General features: G+C 40.2%; 1 protein-coding gene across 2 annotated transcripts in view; it reads left to right on the forward strand.

The window, feature by feature from the left end:
- The window catches only part of pcmt (protein-L-isoaspartate (D-aspartate) O-methyltransferase), a 44,308-nt gene extending 29,033 nt beyond the window's left edge, over nt 1-15,275 (forward strand). Inside the window, exons 7-9 of one of the 2 annotated variants that reach the window (XR_007248082.2) lie at nt 299-505; nt 13,890-13,955; nt 14,502-15,275. Coding sequence is in view for 1 of the 2 variants with exons in the window: in XM_048535728.2 (XP_048391685.1) it covers nt 299-478 (180 nt within the window). In the remaining variant the exon portion in view is untranslated. The remainder of the gene's footprint in view (nt 1-298; nt 506-13,889; nt 13,956-14,501) is intronic. The other variant, XM_048535728.2, reaches the window with a different exon arrangement.
- Nucleotides 15,276-20,035: the final 4,760 nt, after the last annotated feature.

Genomic DNA, 20,035 nt, shown 5'->3' on the forward strand with positions numbered 1-20,035 from the left:
GATCCAGTAAGGGATACTACTGTCACAGGTGATGTTAAACAGCTCTGCTAATGTGATGTATATAGAAACTGTAGTCTTGGTCAGTATTGTCTTTATTTGAAATTCACCTAGACCCCTTAGTGATATTAAATTTTATTCATTTATGTTCTCTTATTTCCCCCTCTCTGTCTCTCCTTGCTTACCTCTGTCTTCCCTATCTCCCCCACCATGATTGTGCTCTGGCTCTCACTTGCTGCATCCTCTTCTTGTTATTGACCCCATTTCCCCCAAAACCATTCTTGTCCTTCTCCTTCTCCAGTTGCTCGATCAATTGAAGCCAGGTGGGAGGATGATTTTGCCCGTTGGCCCTCCGGGTGGAAACCAGATGTTGGAGCAACATGACAAGCTAGCGAATGGCAGCATCAGTATGAAACCCCTGATGGGAGTTATCTATGTGCCTTTAACAGATCAAGATAAGCAAGTGCCAAGGTGGAAGTGACTCTGCACAGTCCTCCTCAGAAACAAGGTGAAGTGGTGTGGATTGGAGCACGCTGCAATGATTGCCTGGCTGCTACTTTTAATATTTTTGTAACTCCATTCCATCTATGGACTAATTCCGATGTTTATTGTTTACAAAAATAGTAAGTGAGCGTTTGGGTTAATACAATGAATGTTGCATGCTTTGGAAATGCTGTTTTAAATAGTTCAGAGGAAACACTCAGCGGATGGGAAAGGACAAGGCAGGGGTAGGTTTAACGTTAACCTACTATTTTGGAAGTTAGTTTTCTATTGTATGTTTTGACTGTAGCAGTTCAATAATTGCTGCATAATGAAATTAAAATGTTTAACTGAAGTTTAATTGCCTGCGTAGCACATTGTTTTAGCTTCAGATTCCTGAATCAAAAACTAATTTTCTAGCTGATGATTTGACAAATGCTGTGGGAAGGTGGCCATTTTCTACCTGCAAAATACCACCACAGGATCTGGTTAACATAGCAGGAAACTCATTGCCACGTCCCCAAATCCATTTGATAGTTCTACTTGCCTAAGGTGGCCCACCAAGTGCTTACAATGTGTTTGACACAAAACTAGTGACCCTCTTGCTGAAATGGACAAAGTTTGCCTGGTACGGAATACGACTTCTTTGATCCCTTCCCCTCTGTCCGTGCACAGTCTATCCAAGTCTTAGGAACCCAGGTAACAACCAGGATAAGTGAGTTTAATCGACTCTCACGTGCTGGTGCAAAAGCCTTCCATTATTTGCAGTAATAGAATTGATTGAAACTGCAAACACTGTCAGTCATGGAATGGATGATCTCTTTTGAAATTGTTGTGCTGTGCTGCGATGCACAAGTTGCAGACTCTGCCTGAATTGTGATGCTCAAAACTTGGAGGCAAGGGAGATGAAGAGATCGAGGAAAATGCAGTACAACTAGAGAAAAGAAGAAAAAATGTTGTTATGCAGGAAAGGAGTACAGAATTGTCAGTGGTGGGTAGGGGCTGAGGTGGGTGTGGAAACAATGAGACTACGCTGGTTGAGATGCTATCACTATGCTTGCTGTTTGGTAAAAAGTCAAAGTTTTTCATCCAATGCTAATGAAGGAAGGATAATACCTGTGTAAGTGCAATGATGAGTGTGAACTTGGTAAAAAGTGGAGGCATAAGAGAAACATAGCAACACACAAGCTAGGACCAGGAATAGGCCATTCAGTATGATCATGGCTGATCATCAAGCTTTTTACCGTTGTTTTAAGAAAAATCCCTTGATCCTTTTAACCGCAGGAGCTATATTTACTTCCATCTTGAAAACGCACAATGTTTTGGTCTCAACCACTTTCTGTGATAGTGAATTCAACAGACTTACCATTCTGTGGGTGAATAAATTTCTCCTTCTGTCCTGAAAGATTTGCCCCTTTTTACTTTAATCTATGAACTTGATTCTGTATCAAATTGGTTTGGTTCTGCATGAATTTCATTGATCTGAGATTTTCTGTAAACTGCATGAAATACCATGCTATCTGACTTGATCTTTCCTCCAAAGTCAATCTTGCCATCCTAGGAATAAATTTGGTAACCTTTTGCTGCATGCCTTCTAAAGCAAGAACATTCTTCCTCACAGACTGAGAAATAAACCGATCTAGCAAAAATGCAGAGAAGAGGAGTAGCCCATAACCTTGGGAGTAGGCAGAGTGTAACCATTCCTATTTGGTGGGTGGTGGTAATGAGAGTGTGACTATAGGGTAAGGTATCCCCTTTCAGGTGAATAAGAAAGATGGTAATCCTGTTCATGGTACGGTCTTATGGAATGATGTTTTACCATTTGAGCAGCCATATTTGTAATGAAAGATTGTAGAATTCTGTTATGGTATGTAGTAAGTTCAACTGCATTGGACTGAGTGTTGCATTTGAATGAAAAATCTGCAAAGACACGGCCTTTAGCCCAAAATGCAATGAATGACATGAATTGGAAAATGTGCAAAGACATTGCTGCCTGCTTTTTGAGATGGTGTAGGACAATGGTCTATTATTGAAAGACTAGGAAAGGAAGCCAGACACACTTTTTATTTGTTCATGAATTTGTGCATAATTGCCAAATTCAGGCATTTATTGCTTATTCCTAATAGCTTACTTCTAACTGCAAGAGAAGTTGTTTTCAACTATGACTATGTTTGGTGATTTCTATGATTTTGTCCTAATGAATGTGAGGGAATGGTGAAAGCTCTTTTAAAATCAATGAAATGCTATCAAATCGAAACCAAATTAAAGAATGAGGTTGGGAAACGTATATTAGCCATGATCGAATGACTAAATGAGCCATTCGGCCCAAGCTTTCTACAATATCTTAGGGTCTTAAAGGGTGCCAGCCCCTTTTTAAAGGGACATTATAACAGAAGTCACAATTTAATTTGAAATACCAATTAAAATGTTTTGTGAATTAAACATTCCAACTCCTGCAGTGCTCATAGCTGTAGAAGGCCTTGTGTCTGTGAACCCCAGCTGGCAGCCTGGGTGTGTTTGTGACTACCTGAGTGAGGCCTAGGAGCAGGCCCTTGAGGGGGTCCTCTCATCTACAGTAGATAGTAGGAAGTGCCAATGCTAGAGAATTTGAGCTATCAAGGTGTAGAGCTGGATGAACACAGCAGGCCAAGCAGCATCAGAGGAGCAGGAAAGCTGACGTTTCGGGTTGAGACCTTTCAGAAATTTGGGAGGGGAAGGTAATCTGAATTGGGGAGAGAGGGGAGGTGGATAGAGGAGAAGGTAGGTAGAGAGGAAACAGACAGGTCAAAGAGGCTGTGTTGGAGCCAGTAAAGGTGAGTGTAGTTGGGGAGTTAGGGAGGAGATAGGTCTGTCTAGGGAGGACAGACAGGTCAAGGAGGCAGGGTAGGGCTAGTGGGTAGGAGATGAGGGTGGGTGGAATGGTTAGGGAGGCAGGGACGAGCTGGACTGGTTTTGGGATGCAGTCGGGGGAGGGGAGATTTTGAAGCTTTTTCATTCGGGGTCTGGAATTTACTGCTTGGAAGTATGGTTAAAGGCAGGTTCGATTGATAAATTCAAGAGAGGATTGGATAGTTGTTTCAATAGAAACAATATGGAGGGTTATGGGTAAAAGGGCAGGAGAAGTTGAGATATTCAGAAAGCTATTGTAGATAGAATGAGCTGAATGGCCTCCTGCACTAATTCTGTAATTCTTAAGGTAAGTGCTTGACCTGAAATACTAAGTTGTTTCTTTCCTGCCAAATACTGGCAGACCTAAGTAATTTCAAAGTCTTCTGTTTTAACTTTGGATTTCTAGCATCCACAATATTTGCTTTTGTAAATATGTCACTCAGGTTAGCCTCTAAATTGCTGCATTTATTCGCTTCTGCAGTAACTAAACTGTTGTAAATTGAATTTGTAACATGAACACATTCTTGTTTCTGTAATCATTAAACTTGTCTACAGAACTGACTTTAGACCCAATTTAGTTCTTCTGACATTTAACTAGACAGCATTCTATTTCCCAGAGATTACAACTTGTTTTTTGGTTTAGTGTCTTTGAAGTACCCCAAGTTGCTTTATTGGAGTATTAATACACAAAACTGCACTGAGCTGTATAAGGAGTTATTGGTAGAAAGCCAGACGTTTGGCTAAACAAGTAGACGCTAAGAAATATCTTAATGGCTAAAAGTAAGGTGGAGAATTTTTTTCTGGGAAATTCCAGATTTTAGAGCCTTGGTAATGAAGGGACAGCAAGCAGTGGTAGAGCAATCAATTTGACGAAATGATGACAGATTTCAGGATCTAAACAAGCAAGGTTGGAGGGAGTTATAGTTACAGGTAGGGACAAGACCACAGGGATTTGAAAGCCAGAATGAGAATTTAAGTCAAGGTGTCTTGACTCGGAGCAAGTGTAAATCCAGTGACATAGGGGTCATAGGTCTGACTTTGAGAGTATGGGCATGAGTTTTAGATGACCTCAAGTTTAATAGGTTGAAAGTCAGAAGTGCAGTGTAGTTCTCTGGCCTGGGGATAACAGGAGATGTGAAGGTTACAGCAACATTTCAAACCATTACTTCAGCTGGTCTCAATGTATTAATCCATTGAGATTTCTTCAACTAGTCTTGGTCTAATTCTCCCTCTGTTTAGTTAAAATTTGTCTTGTAACCTATTGCATTTTTTGAGCTCGATGAGATCACTGGCCAAGCTTCATTCTGTTCTTAAGATCAATTGATCCAGATTTAATCCAGCTCCAAGGAGTTCGTTAATCATATCCAGTTTCTAAAGGCCTCAGGATGATAGGTGTGGCATCTGTTCAACCTTTGTGTTCAAAGGTTCTCCCTGTCTGGACACTTTGACATGATATGGGATCTCAGTTTTTTTGCTGAAATTTGGATTTTTCAAATATTGCCCGTCAGCTCAGATGATGAGAAGCAGGTATGTAAGCAGTTAAGAGCTCATTGTTTATTGCAAATCTTTGCTCTGTTTCTGTCAAGGTCTTAGAAAAGCAGTAAAGAATATCATCCTGTAGGTGATCAAGGCTAAATTTCTGTCAGCATTTCTTGGCAATAAATTCTATTTGAATTCAATGTGTGCAACAGGAGGAAATGCTGTGGACTTGGAGATACCCAACCACCGCACTAAGTGCTGTGCTGTGGCCCTGCAGTTAAATGGACACCACCTTTAGAATCAGTATCTTTAGGACGATGCATTCTGAGCTCCCATTTGTAATGGCCAGATAATCGTTGAAGACTGATAGATCATTGGCTGGGTATTGATGTTTTTATAGTAACATCACTTGATTTTCAGTCAATGTGGTCAAGTTACCTTTCTTAATGGTGGTGATTAGTCTGCCTTTTGCAGATGATAATCCACTTTTTTTGAAGATTCAACCCAGCAATTTGGCTGATGTTTTTGCAAGTTCACGTTTTGGTTCTCGATGTGAGGCAAATTTTCTGAAAAGCCATTAAAACTCAGGTAATTCTATTGTTGTGCTGACACCTCGCAGGTCCAAGGATCAATATATCATTCATGTAGCCCTTCTTTCCTTCAAGAATCATAAGCTTAGTGCTTTGAAATATCTCTGGAGCTGATAATATTTTAATTGGGACTTGACTGAAGTAATAATATTGAAGGGTGACCAGTGACCAGGCTGGAGCACAATTGGGTTATGTGATTTTTTTTGGGTGGGGGGGTGAAGGGTGGAGAATGATTCCTTCATAAAATCCCATCCATTTTTTCTTTACTCTTGCCCAATAGCTGGTGCAGGACCCTTCTAAGGAACCTCTTTGGACATTTTAAAGCCAAACATTACATTATACTTACCCAGCCTTTGGCTGACTAATAGGAACTCTAATCACACTGACAGCACAACCTTTTATCTGGTGATTCGGTCTATGTATGGTAGAAGGCCCAAGTAGTCATGTGTTCGTTTCCTTAGGAATGGGATTCTCCGGTTGGCAGTCAGAGGATTTTGTTAATATGTTGATGATTTGTAGATGAGTTGTTTTGAATTGGCCTTTAAGGGCAGTGCCTCTGGGAGATTGTGATTTGACTTTAGGTGACTGGAAGTTCATTATGTGAAGCCTGTCAAGATGGTGTACCAACATTGCCAGCCACTTCTGAATCCAGTTTAAATTCAAATTTAAAATCAAAGCTTGATGCAGTGATCAGAATTATTGACCACCTTGCATGTCTTCCACTGATTTAATTGTGTTCACAAATTATACATTCCTCCACAGTGAAAGTACTGTACGCCCCCGACTGGCAGACTTGTCACTTGTGTTGCTGTCTTGCACCATGTTGCCAGTGCTTCAGAATAGTACTTCCTGCTTTTTCCCCGACTTTGGCAGCCTTTTATGTTAGGTGAGATGGACAACTTTTGGGCTTAGTCATACCATAGGCTTGGATGAAGCCTGAAGCTGCCGTGAATCACATCCTAGTTTTAAATTCTTAACTGAGCTTGCCTCTTATCCAGGGCTGCCTGCTCTTGTGGTAGATTGTCTTTAGACTGCAAAGAATCCATTTGTCACTGAGGACCCTGACCACTCTTCTATCTCGTGTCAACCATAAATTTGTTTGTATTGACATAACTGCTTGAACTGACTAGTTTATCTAACTCATTAACAAGGATGTCTGCTGAATCATATTAGTAAAGGAATCTTTCTTCCCCAGCAGCATGGGATTTTGTTTGGTGTGAGTTAGACATTAAGTATAGCCAGGATTAACAAAATCTGCTATAATTTGGCAACATCCTGTCTGATAGGAGTATCATCTGCAATGATGTAACGTGCACTTCCACAGCTCCCATCTAAATACCTGCTTTGGTCCTCTGGTATCAGAAGGTTGTGGGAAGGCCAACTACTGCTTGGCTGATGTGAACACACTGTTGCTTCAGTGTACCTCATTTTTAAGTTGAAGACTTATCTAAAGTGAGGTGAGACACTCGTGAAGTGTTTTCAGGACATTTTTAAAATTAGTGTTGCAGTTCCTCGGTCTCTCCTTGTCTTTCTGCCATGTTTAGTATGTCTGCAGTTTGGGCATCATCTGTTCAGATAAGCTCTGATAACAACCTGCCAGGTATATGCACAATGATCATTATGGCAGTGTTCCCCCTCCTAAACTGTTCTAGTTGTAACCCTGCAGACCCTATCACATTAGTCACAATTAAGTTATAGCATGTCTGAAAAGTTCGTCACATTCATGAAACAGGTGCATGTTACTGTTAGATTATCCAGAAAACAAAGATTTCATAAATATCAGTCATCAAGCCAATATAATTCAGTCATTTCCTGCAGAGTGGCATTGTGGTTCAGTGGTTAGCACTGCTGCCTGATAGTGCCAGGAGTCTGAATTTGATTTCACCCTCCAGGCATGTGACTGTTGGAGTTTACATGTTCTCCATGTCTGTGTGGGTTTTGTTTTGGGTGCTCCAGTTTCCTCCCACAGTCCAAAGAGGTACAGGTTACGTGGATTGGCCGTGCTGAATTGCCCTATAATGTGCAGACTGGGTGGATTAGCCATGGGGAATGCAGGGATAGGGTAGGGCTGTGGATCTGGGTGGGATCGTCTTTGGGTTGTTGTGACTTGATGTACTGAATGGCCTACTTTCACAATGTAGGGATGCTGTGGTTGTAATTGTCTTGAAACATTTGCATTTGTCAAGATCTGGCTGCCTATTTAACTTTGTATTTTCCCTTCAGTGTTGTAAGTCTTGACAATTAAAATGTTTTTACTTTGTATTTTGCTGAGAGATTGTATTAATCCTGTAGTACAGTGGAATGCATGGATTGGTCTTCCTGTATTGTATGTGATCTCAGTTTAAGAAATGATGGGATGTATTCCAGTTATAAATGGAGGAATGCATGTTTGCATATTCAAGTTGTTTATATGCATTTTCGTAGTGAGAGTAATAATGCAGATTTTATTGACGAGCCTTAATATAGCAAGGTGTCTGTTACTGTTACTGAGTGAAGTGGTTTGTTCTGTTTTGCCCAAGTAGAAAGTCAAAATCTATTGTCAATATGTACCTGAACAGTTAGAGTTTAATTCATGGTCTAGCATCACTGCAGGGAGACATTACACCAGGCTAATTTCAATACCTTGCATTTGGAGCAGAAGAGCTGCCTTGGCAAAGAGAATTTCTGTGCTGAGATTGTAACCCAACACAGTAACTATTGGAGATAACAAGGTGTAGAGCTGGATGAACACAGCAGGCCGAGCAGGAAGGCTGACGTTTTGGGCCTAACCCTTCTTCAGAAATGAAGAAGGCCCGAAACATCAGCCTTCCTGCTCTTCTGATGCTGCTTGGCCTGCTGTGTTCACCCAGCTCTACACCTTGTCATCTCAGATTCTCCAGCATCTGTAGTTCCTGCTATTCACAGTCACTATTGGATTGTGGCTTGTATTTTAAAGGAGCAGGTGGGCATTTATGAATGCAATTATTTCTCCTGTAACCAAGCCATAATTATAAACCAAAAACTTTGCTTAACCTCAATTCATGCTGTAACTAAATTGAAGGAACTCTGCTTTTTGGTCAAACCTGAGATGGAAAAATTTTAATCAAGGAGTTCTGAAATGTAAAAAGACTGGAACTAATGTACATGTTAGAGGAGAGCTCAATAAGTAGGTCTGTTATATGATTTAAAAATCTCACTGTCAAAAGTTGACGTAGATGCATGCAAACATCTAACACATGCTTCAGGATTTTTGACTTGTATCTGGACCATTGGGAATCTGACAAAATCTATAATGGCCTAGCTGACTCTGATGTTGAAACTCAGCTACAGCAAGTCTGCGTGTAAGCTGCAGCTATCCTACCTCATGGACATAAGTGTAGCAGCATTAGCAGGATTACTAGCATGTACCAATTGCAGCAGAAGAGGCTAAAATAACTGCATGTTAATCTGCTATCTACATCAGAGAGACAGGGTTGACATTAGGAAATTTCAGAGGCAAGGCTGTAAAGAGGTTCCACAAAATTTCAACATTGTTCCTGTGAATGTGGGGTTTAATTAATCAGGTTGGACAGCAAAAGGTGGCGTTGGTCGCTGCATTTGGTAGAGCAACCTCGTTACTGTTTTCAAGACTACTTCCAGTGATTACCTTAGTTTATCCAGTGGTCATAATCTAGGCCAGCAGCATGTCGACACAATTGCACATTGTTTGTATTCAGGAACATTACCAGTCCAATACAATTATGGGCAAAGCCAGATAAGAGCATGTTCAAAATTTACACTCATTGGCTCATAGTTTGTCTTCAATTACAGGAAATGCCAAGTGAATGTGGGTTAGTTTATTAAATACAGTCAAGAGTTCCTGAATAAGTGTAGGTGCAAGCAAACCTGAAATATAGCCAGCAGAGAGCAAATTTGCATAAATGTGTTGGGCAGTTCAACTTCTTAGTGTTGTATATATGCACCTTGATGGAGCATCACCACAAGCTGTTAAGGAAATGTGCTTCTTACATGAGGGGGAAAAGGGCAGTCACCAACTGTTTGAAGCAACAAATGCATTCTCTGAAGAATCATGTGTTTCACAATACTAGATTCAAGGAAGGAGATCATCTTTTGCATGTCTGCACATCTCATCAGTAGCATTTAGCTCCAAAAAGCTTAGCATGAATGCAGTGCATTTTTCAAGTATGGAGCATGAGCCTATTGCCTGCTAAGAAGTTTACATGCACCTACTTGTAAGGAGTTAATTGTGGAAACGGACCACAATCCATCAAAATGATTTGGTATAAGCTACTGACTAGTGCACCAAATGCACTGCAGGAACTTCGAACGTGTATCCTTGTGTTTTCACTCAGTCTTTATAAACCCAAACAGCAGAATGGTTACTTTAAATTCATTAAACGGGTAACCAAATAGGCAAAAGATGTGGCTGTTTTGCTGTACATACAAGTAGATATAGACTTGAGTTCATCTTCTACTTTGTTGATCTGATGCATTTTGGTAAACACAAGTGCAGCTTCCTAGGACAGAATGGCAAAAAGTCCCAGTTGAAGGGATTATGGAGCATTATTGCAGAAGATTGGCCTGCTATGATAAAGTGTGAGACACACATTTTTGACCCAATAAAGATGAGATTGGCATTTCAAGAGTTGAGATTTCTAAAGGAAAGTTTATTCTTGAAGTTCTTTGCCAGGCTATATTGTTGTCCAACATGAGGCATGTAGTCATCTAGCAAAATGCTTTACCACACAATGCTGTGTATTGACCAGGGACTAACACCACTATCAGAGCTGCTGAGGATGTGTAAAGCATGATGGAGCCACCAACACACAACCACTACACCCTCCAGGTTCCATTGCACCCTACAGTTACACTAATTCACTGATATAATGAGATAACTAGGTGTAGAGCTGGATGAACACAGCAGGCAGAATACAGCAGGCCAAGCAGCTGCCTGCTGTGTTCATTCAGCTCTACACCTTGTTATTTCAGACTCTCCAGCATCTGCAGTTCCTACTATCTGACAATAATTCACTGTAGTTTTGTCAATTAGTCTGATTCCTTCAAATTGTCAATCCCCAGACAATTGAAGAAAGCTTTGAGTCTGTCTGTTGTGGATGCAATGAGCACAATGGTCCAATTTTTCTGTCCACTTGGAGATTTCATTAAACAGTAGGTCACATTATGCTGGTAGACCCTCTTAAGGGCATGAGCGCAGAAAGTGCCATATGATGACGTCATGTCCCAGATTCTGTTGAGTGAATAATCTGGAGCATTTAAAGTATTAATCATGTGCAGAAGAACAGAACAAGATCATACTCAAGGCTGACACCTTTTTAGACATGGATTTGCTATTATCAGTGGAAATAGTGTTTGTGAAACCTGTTAGGGATAGCCTTGCTAAGTCACAACCTGTTTAAATTCTCAAGAGTACAAGAGAAGTCTCTCCAAAACATACAAGGTGCAAAAGTGCCTCATCTATGTGTAGGGGAGATTGATTGATTACAATCTGAAGTGTACAGTGAGCCTAGAGAAACTATGATGCAATAGTATGAATAGCACAACATTGAGAAACAGACACCATTAATGGAATTATTTGGCTGTAACACGCAGCATTCTAATTGCATCTAGACCACATCAGAAGATGCTTGGGAATATGTAATGATTTTCATGATGATCCACCGTAAGTAGGACTCTGACAATACACAGGATACACAAAAAACCTAAATGTCATGAAAACCAAAGTGATGAATCACTTTTTTCTAGAAAGGTTACAAGATCTCGAAGATCAGAAGGCCACTTGCACGTTATATAGACACTTAAACTCTTAAATGACGAATGGAGATTTATCTTCATAAACAGTTGTCACACTCACCTTCACGATAGTACTCTTAATGTATGTGATTTAGGGAATGTTTTAATGTTTCTAAGAAAATGCAAATAATGAACAATGTCATAAAACTAGGATTTAAGGCTGCATGCAACCATCGAGCTCTGTTGATGTTGCTGATGGTGGTTGAGTCTGTTTAAATCTCCAGTACATGTAGTTATTTGAGCTCTCCTGTAACGTAAGTAATTAAAACTGGTAAACTTGTATGGCTTATGTGTGAATTTGGTAAGTTTGCTCTAAAGTCAGAAACCCTAATGGCAACGTGACCTCAGGATTCTTCAGATCTAAATTCAAAATAATACTTTTTTTAAACCTTTTAATCATGTCCTTTTGATCTGAGCATTACATGGATCGAGTCATACACCATGAAACCAGACCTTCAGTCCAATACGTCCGTGCCGACCAAGTTTTCCCAAACGAAACTAGCCCCAGTTGCCTATATTTGGTCCATATGCCTCTAAACCTTTCCTATTCGTACTCGTCCAAATATCTTTAATATTGTAACTTGTCTGAGCAACATGAGGATCTTGGTTCGAATCCCAGCAGGTCAGAAATTTGAATTCAGTAATGGTGACCATGAAACCATTGCCATTTGAAGAAAAAAATTCTCAGGGGAATGAAATATAGTCAGGGTTACATTCCAATCCAGACCCATAGCAGTGCAGTTGACTCTTCACTACCCCCTGAAATAGTCTAGCAAGTCATTCGGTTGATCTACTGCTAGAAAAGTCTCAAAGGAAGAAATGCAATCAGATAAGCCAACTGACTTTGACTAAGGCATCAGCAATGGCAAACAGCCTTTAGACTGTTTAAAATTCTTCTTCCTAACATCTGTGGTCTAATGCCCCGTAGAGCTGTTTCTCTGACAAATTTGTACATTTAAAAGACATTTGGACAGGTACGTGAATAGAAAAGGTTTAGAGGGACTTTGCCAAATGCAGGCAAGTGGGACTAAATAAGTTTAGGAAACTTGGCCGGCATGGATATGTTACTTTATGACCTTTTTACTACTTGTCTACAGGTGTCTGTGATCTGAGCAAATTGCATTATTAATTTAAACTCCTCACTTTATCTGCAAATCCTCTCCCAAAATGCTCTACGGCCATATTCCTCAAACGTTAACAAGTCTTCATTGGCTCACTCACCCAACAGCTTTAACATGGTTTTCCCCTTGATCTGTAATAATCCCAGGACCTGCAGACTACATGTTCTTTTATTTTATGTTGTAGAAGTTAGATTCCAAATTGTATTTGTTATATGCATTTGTAATATTTTTATCACAGGCTTTTATATTCTTCATCATTGTGTTCTGGCTCTCCAAATAGGTAGATCTTTCCCAATAATCCTATAGTCCTGTTTTGTTTTCACTTGAATAATTTATCCAGTTCACTACTTAATAGTTTTATTGAGGCTGCATCCATCACCCTTTAGAGATAGTGCAGTCCAGGTCGCAGGAGTTGAGTGTATAAAAAATTTTTTAAAAAACTGATCTGATGTCACGCTGGGTTGTTTGCTTACTCACTTTTTAAATCTGTGTTGTAGCTTTGCCGTGATTTGTCTTTAACTATTCGATCAAATCCCTTTCTGATTTTGAAGAGCTTTATTAAATCACCTCTTAAACATCATTGCTTGAAGAAGAACAGTTTCAGTTTTTCCAGCCTTCATGTAATGGCTGTCTCCCATATCAAGCACCATTCCAGTAAACCCACTTCAGAATTGAACACTGTTTCAAGAGTGGGCTGAACTAGCGTACATAAAGGTTTAGCATAACTTGGTTGCTTTTGTAGTCTCATCCTGTATTTAAAAACAAGGATCCCATATGCTGTTATAACAGCCTTCTCAACTTGTTCTGCCATCTGCAAAGATTTGCATGATCCCCTGCCACCTTAATCATGCCAATTAGGTTATATTGCCTATTCTTTTTCTTTTTATGAAAACCATCATTTTGCTTTTAAATTTTATCCATATGCCAAATTTTGCCAGCTTTGAAGTCTTCTGGACTAAATCTTCATAGCAGTTTTGATACAAAACTGGGAGATATGTTTTAAAGAGATGTGATCCTTGGGCCGACCCCCTTTTGGAGCACTAATTTATCTCTTTTAGTCTGAACCCTTAAGTATTCACTGCTGTTGTTGGCTCTGTCCCGCAGCCAATTTTATGTCCGTGCTGCATTCTTCCTTTAATCCTGTAGACATTGTGAAATTGGTGTTTCATTTGTGACATTTCTTCAAATGCATTTCAAATGTTCATGTATACAGCAACCACCTCGCAATCTGTTGCATCATAAAAGAACTGGATAAAGTTTTCTGTTTTTGTTAGGTATGAATTAATAACTTACCCGTGTGTCCTGTACTACTCATGTCTCAGAATTGGAGCCAGATGAACTTGGCCTTCCTGAGAGAAGCTTGTTCCAAAGAGAACCACTTCTTTAAGAGAAGCATCTAACCTAGTTTGGAGTTTACACTTCTGTTCTGTGGGCCTTCTCAACCTGCCCGTGCCGAGTTAGTTTGTGAGTACATTTTAAGATGGAAGGTTCCAGGACCACTACCATTGATGGACTTCTGTGTTGGAATCCGTTTCTTTTATAGGTAACATTTTCATCCAGTGGGGTGTTTGCAGTAAAAACCACGTGGAGTTAAAATACAATCCAATAAGTAAGTCCCTGAGGAAGGTAGGCCAGCATACAAATCATAGTACTGTAATATGACTCCTTTTGGTCCACTGTGCCTGTGCTGGCTTTCAAAAAGTGCTTTCCAGTTAGTCCTACCATACCAGTGCTTTCCCATCTTCAGCCCACCAGTTCTTTACCATAACCAGGCAATTCTTCCTTTTGATCATTTGTTTAATTCCCTTTGAAGAATTACTATTGAATCTCCTTCCACTACCTTTTCAAAAAGAATATATTCCACATGGTTGTAACTTGTTTTTCAAAAAGTCACGTTTCTCTAGTTCTTTTGTCAGTTAGCTTGAATCTGTCACTTCACATTGCCAATGCTCCTACTGGTGGAAAGTTTCTCTAAATCCACTTTCTCAGACCCTCTGACCTTTTAAAGTGCTTTTATTCTCCCCCTCAGCTTCTCTGCTCCAAGAACAATGACCTGCAAAATCTGCTAAGTGAAATAGCCACTTTTAAATTGTTTTTATTATGATCACTTGAGCTGATACCGCTAAAGTTCCTAACTCTCTCTTTAAACCCGCAGGGATGAAATGTGAAGCTTCATCTGTGTGCTCAGAACCTGATGTTAATGTGGAGTACATATCTCCAGTTCTAAATGCTTTGAAAATGACAGCATTGCAGCTTGTTTTTGGACTGAAAAAAAAACACACACACACACTTAAATAACTGGTGTGGAGCAATGTTCTTGCAACGATTTCAATAAACCTTGCCCAGGGAAGAGCTGCAATAAAGGATTTTAAAAATCAAGTGCAGATTTGGAAGAAATTTTATGTGGCTTGGTTTTGTTTTTAACTGGCAAGTGTGAAGCTGCTGCAAGGTGGTACCAGCAGATGTGTGGTGTGGCTAGTTGTTTTTTTTCTCCCTCATCTGAATTGATAGGTGTTCAAATCCTGCACCATTCCAACGTAAACTTATACTGTGCATCCGTGGCACCAATGACACAACGTATGCAAGACCTTTCTGTATGCAGGTATAACTAAGCACTAAACATTGAAGATTGTAGTGTGCCTTCAGTTGCCATTCAGATTGCCATGTTTTACTAGTTCCTGGAATCAAACCTCCCAAGCACTACAAACTGACGGTGGCAAATGCATTGTTGATTGTAAACACAGATTTGAACATATTGATGCTTTCAAACATAATTTTTAAGTTCTGTGCTGCTATTCCTTTTGTCTTGTGTTGCTTCACAGTTGAATGGAGTAGAAATGATTTAAATCTATGCTGTATAAGCTTACAACACTGTAGATCGTAGTTAAAATTTCCTCAATGTATGCATTATTGCTTTGCAAAATAAATTTTAAAAGCAGCTGAGTTGTTTCGTGCTTTTTACAACAATGCTGTGTGTAAGAATCTGAGACAATTGGCTCAGTCAATGTTTTTCTCTTTCAAAGTCATCAACCTGGGATCAATCTAGTGATTCAATTTAAAATGATTAATTAGGCCTGCAGTATGGTTTACTTGGTAAAAACTATGTATGTTCATAAACAGGATCCTGTTCTCCTGCAAATTAAAGCAATTTGGACAAAAGCTTGGGGCTAACTATTGTGTTCTCCATAACAACTCTTCCCGAATAATTAGTTGACTTTTTCTGATGAAAATTTTTGGGCATGTATGTTATTTAGCGTTACTTAAATTTATTCTGGTAATACAAAACTAGTAATCCTTAATGAGAACGTTGTGTCTGTACAGCCCCTTGAATATGCTCTGCTGTGTAAGTCTCATGGGTGATAGGTCATTGGCCTCCGTTCCAACGATCTGTTCCCTTAACTGCCTTAGCTCGAAACTCTATCCACACAGCTTTGAACATATACAATGATCCAGCTAAACCTTTCTGCAGTACAGAATTAATAAAATTCACAACTTTCAGAAGTTTTTTCATCTCCATTGAGTATTTACTGTAAAAAAAAAATCATTGTACAACCCTGTGACTCTTTTGGTTCCTAATCCCTGTGTTGGCTTTTAGAAGGAACTTTCCATATTGTTCTGCCAGTTCAGTCCCCTCAGTTCTTTGTTAATGGCTCAACAGTCTTTCCTTTCAATTTATTTCTTTGGTTTGCTTTAAGACCTACTGTTGAATCTTCATAGAATCCTTACAGTGTAGAAACAGGCCATTTGGTTGAACAAGTCCACAATGACCCTCTGAAGAGCATCGTACCCAGACCCATTTCCCCATAACCCTGCATTTTCTGTGGCTAATGCACCTAACCTACACATCCCTGGACACTGGGTAATCTAGCGTGGCCAATCCACCTAACCTGTGCACCTTTGGACTGTGGGTGGAAACCCACGCAGCGACAGGGAGAATGTACAAACTGTGCATGGATTGTTGCCTGAGGGTGGACTCAAACCTGGGTCCCTGGTGCTATGAGGTAGCAGTGCTAACCACTGAGCCGTGGTGATGCCATATCCTTGGAGTGCGTCTGGATCATCATATATTGTTTAACTTATTTAATTGTTTTATTAATGGGTCTTTACCAACTATCTTAACCTGGTTACCAACTCTTAGGTATATCCAAAAGATTGATCTGTATCTAGTATATAGGGTTGAAGAAAGTTAATGTACTTTATGCTTCAGTTTATTTCTCATTGCTGCTCACCAGTGATGTGAGCTGAAAATGTGAAAGAGGCTCACCCTGTCAGTACACAGCTTCTCCATCAGGAAGACCTCAGCTGTGCCTCTTCACAGCAATACTTAGAAACTAGGCCCCTTACAGCTCCAGATTAAAACCAAAAGGAATGGTTTAACCACCTTAAACATATAATAAATGCTCCATCAGTTACCTGGTCCCTACCCGACCTTGCATCCTGTCACTCTTTCCATCTAATACCCTCCTTCCTGGCACCCTTTTCTCACTCTTACCTTAACATACTTCATCTTTCACAGGAACTGTCTTGTGGTTGTCTGTGATACTGGATGTTTTGTGAATGACAGAACATGGCAATTGATTGCTGTAAAAAAAAAAATCAGTGATCCTTCCTCTGATAATCCAGTACTATGAGCCATCTGACAGATTTAAAGTATTCCTTGCAGTTCTTAAGTTGACCTGCTCAGAATCTCTTTATAGAAACGTGGAGCTTTCTCAGTGTAAAAAAGGAGAGGAGTGACAGTCTGAGCGTGGTTGTTATTCCTCACAAAATCTGCCCTAATAACTCTGTTTCTTGGCATAGGATGCTGTCTGACCTAGGAGCGGTAGTAAGCCATTCAGGCCATCAAGCCTGCTTTGCTATAGCGTTGTACAGAATGGAAACGCGCTTTGGTCCAATTCATCTATGCTGACCAAGTTTCCTAAACTAATCACATTTACCTGCGTTTGGCTTCTATCCCTTTATAACACTCCTATTCAAGTACCTGTCAAAATGAGTCTTAAATGTCGTAACTGTTCCCACAGCTACCATTTCCTTTGGTACTTTGTTCCACACCTGAACAACACTCTGTATGGAAAACATTGCCCCTCGGGTCTTTTTTAAATCTTCGTCCTCATACCTTAAAAATATGCCCTCTAGTTTTGAACTCCCCTACCCTCGGGTGAAGAAAGACCTTCGCTATTCACCTAATCTATGCCCCTCATGATTTTATAAATCTCTATAAGATCACTCCTCAAACTCCTACACAAAATATCCTCAGCCTACCCAGTTTTTCCTTATTACAAAATGTCTATAGCAACACACGAGTAAAAGACGTTGCAACCAACTGCGAAAGGCCATTTAATAAGATCACGTGATGCCTTTTACCTACATGAACTGCATAAACTTTTACACCATTAATAATTAAAAATAAAACCATAACCTCAGAAGTTGCTACTGTGCATAGACCTAGGAGATCCACACAAAAAGAATTGGAGGGAACATAGTTTCCAAGCACTGCTTGCAGGTGCAATGTGAATCAAGTGTACTTTCAATTTAGTATACTGTATTTACTGCTTATGGTAGTATCTCTCTTGGAGAGGCCAAACACTGGTCAGAGAAATGCTGTGTGAAACACCTCTGGTCACTTCACAAGCATAACCTCAAGCGGCTGGTTGCTTATTTTCATTTCCACCATAGTCTCTGTCCTTGACCTGTTGCACGGTTCTAATTAATCTCAATCCAATATCAAGTAGCTGCTTCCCATCTCAGTTAAACATTGTCAAACTGAGAAGTTGAGTCTGGAAGGCTGTACAATCTCAGACTCTTTTCCCCCCCACCCCCCTCCCAAAGAGGGTCCGTTTGCCAACACCAAAGATAGCTGTCAGCCACTTCCATAGGTGGCGAAGATGATGTCACACCACTGCCATGAAACTTCTGGCGACCCTGAGCCTCGCTGATGCCACCCGTCCACCCCATGCTAATGACTGCACCCGATACCACCCCTGTCCTCCACCCCCAGTCCCTTCTGCACAGACTCCCACAAGTTCTGCTGAACACATCTTCCATAGACATACTCATTAATTTTTTTTGTATGTCTTGTTATCGCTTTCATTTCTCCCATACAAGGTTTAATTAACTCTTTTGTCATTTTCTCTCCTGAGACCCTGACAGTCATTTGTCCTTTCCCTGTCCCTATCCCATCTCATTTCACCCTAAAATTGTAGCATTTCTAACTTTTTCGAAGTTCTGATGAACGGTTATTAACGCATTCTCTTTCCAACTACATTGCCAGACCTGCCGAGTTTCCAGCATTTTTTGTCTTTATTTTGGCACGTGCCCTTGGTTTCACAGCGCGTTGTTCTAAGAAACTATCCGAAGCACATATATTTTAAAGTAACCACCTGAAGGCGGATTTGCCAAGTCAATACGAAAACAAGGCTGCACTCAGCAGAATGCGTACAACTGCCACCCTGTGGTAACCTAAGGTCATTACAATTGTGCATCTCTTGCAAAAACACAATAGGATCAGTGAACGATTCTGCCCCCTTGAGCCTGCTCTGTCATTCAGAGAGATCATGGCTGATCTGATTGTGATCTCAAACTCTGCCTTCCTGTTTGCTTCCCAAAAAACTTGGCTGTCTTTTTGATCAAAAATCTATCTAACTCAGTCCTGAATCTATTAATTATGCTGCACCTTGGTGAATTCCAGACTGAGGACCCTGAAGAAAAATTTCCTGCTCAAACTAGTCCTAAAAATGGGAGACCCATAGTTTTTAAACCACATCCCAAAGTTGTAGAACTCCCCCAGAGAGAATTCTCTTAGTATGCACCATGTACAGGGAAATGAACCAAATGCTGGCAAATGGGACTAGATCAGTTTAGGATGTCTGGTTGGCATGGACGAGTTGAACCAAAAGATCTGTTTACATGCTGTATATCTCTATGTCAAGACCCTACAGGATCTTATATATTTTATGTTGTAAACAGAATACACAGATCTCTAACCTTGCTGATGCTGAAGAGGAACCAGTAGTTGAAACCGTCTCAGGGGAATTTTCCACCATCGTCCCAACCTTTCAGGCACCGAGTTTATATCATTTTACGTATGTAACACTGCCGTGACTTCCGCACATTGCTGTCAGCCATCAGTTGGCTGTACAGAGACACCAATGCTCCCTGATTCAAGGTCAGCTAGAATGTGAAATGCTTTAAACCCCTGAATGCGACTCAAATCTTTCCTTCTATACAATAGCCCACATTTTGGCAAGAAAGTTTGACAAAACCATGTGAAAGCAAAGTACCTTGAGTGTAGACGGAGCAAGATTTCTTCTACCTTTCCTGCTTGTTTGTCTCATTTTCGTTGCTCAGTGTCTTCATTTTCCTCCTGTGGGCACTATCCTAATTGCATGTAGTGTTATATATTTTTTTAAGTCCCAATGCAGAGACATTAGGCTGGCAATTCAGTGCATTGTCAAAGGAATGCTGCACTGTCAGAAGTGATGTTTCTTCTAGTGAGGCAATAAATGAAAGCCTTCTCTACCTTTCCATATGGATATAAAAAGATTCAGTCAGACTATTTCAAAGAACAATGTGAGTGTTTTCCTAGGCACCTGACCAATATCTATCCCTCAATCAATATCACTGTAACAGGTTATCTGTGTGAACATTATCACAATGCTGTGAGATGAAGCAGTAAGGTTAGATATAGAG

The sequence above is a fragment of the Stegostoma tigrinum genome, chromosome 9 (assembly GCF_030684315.1).
Source record: "Stegostoma tigrinum isolate sSteTig4 chromosome 9, sSteTig4.hap1, whole genome shotgun sequence".
NCBI classification, from domain to species: Eukaryota; Metazoa; Chordata; class Chondrichthyes; order Orectolobiformes; family Stegostomatidae; genus Stegostoma; species Stegostoma tigrinum.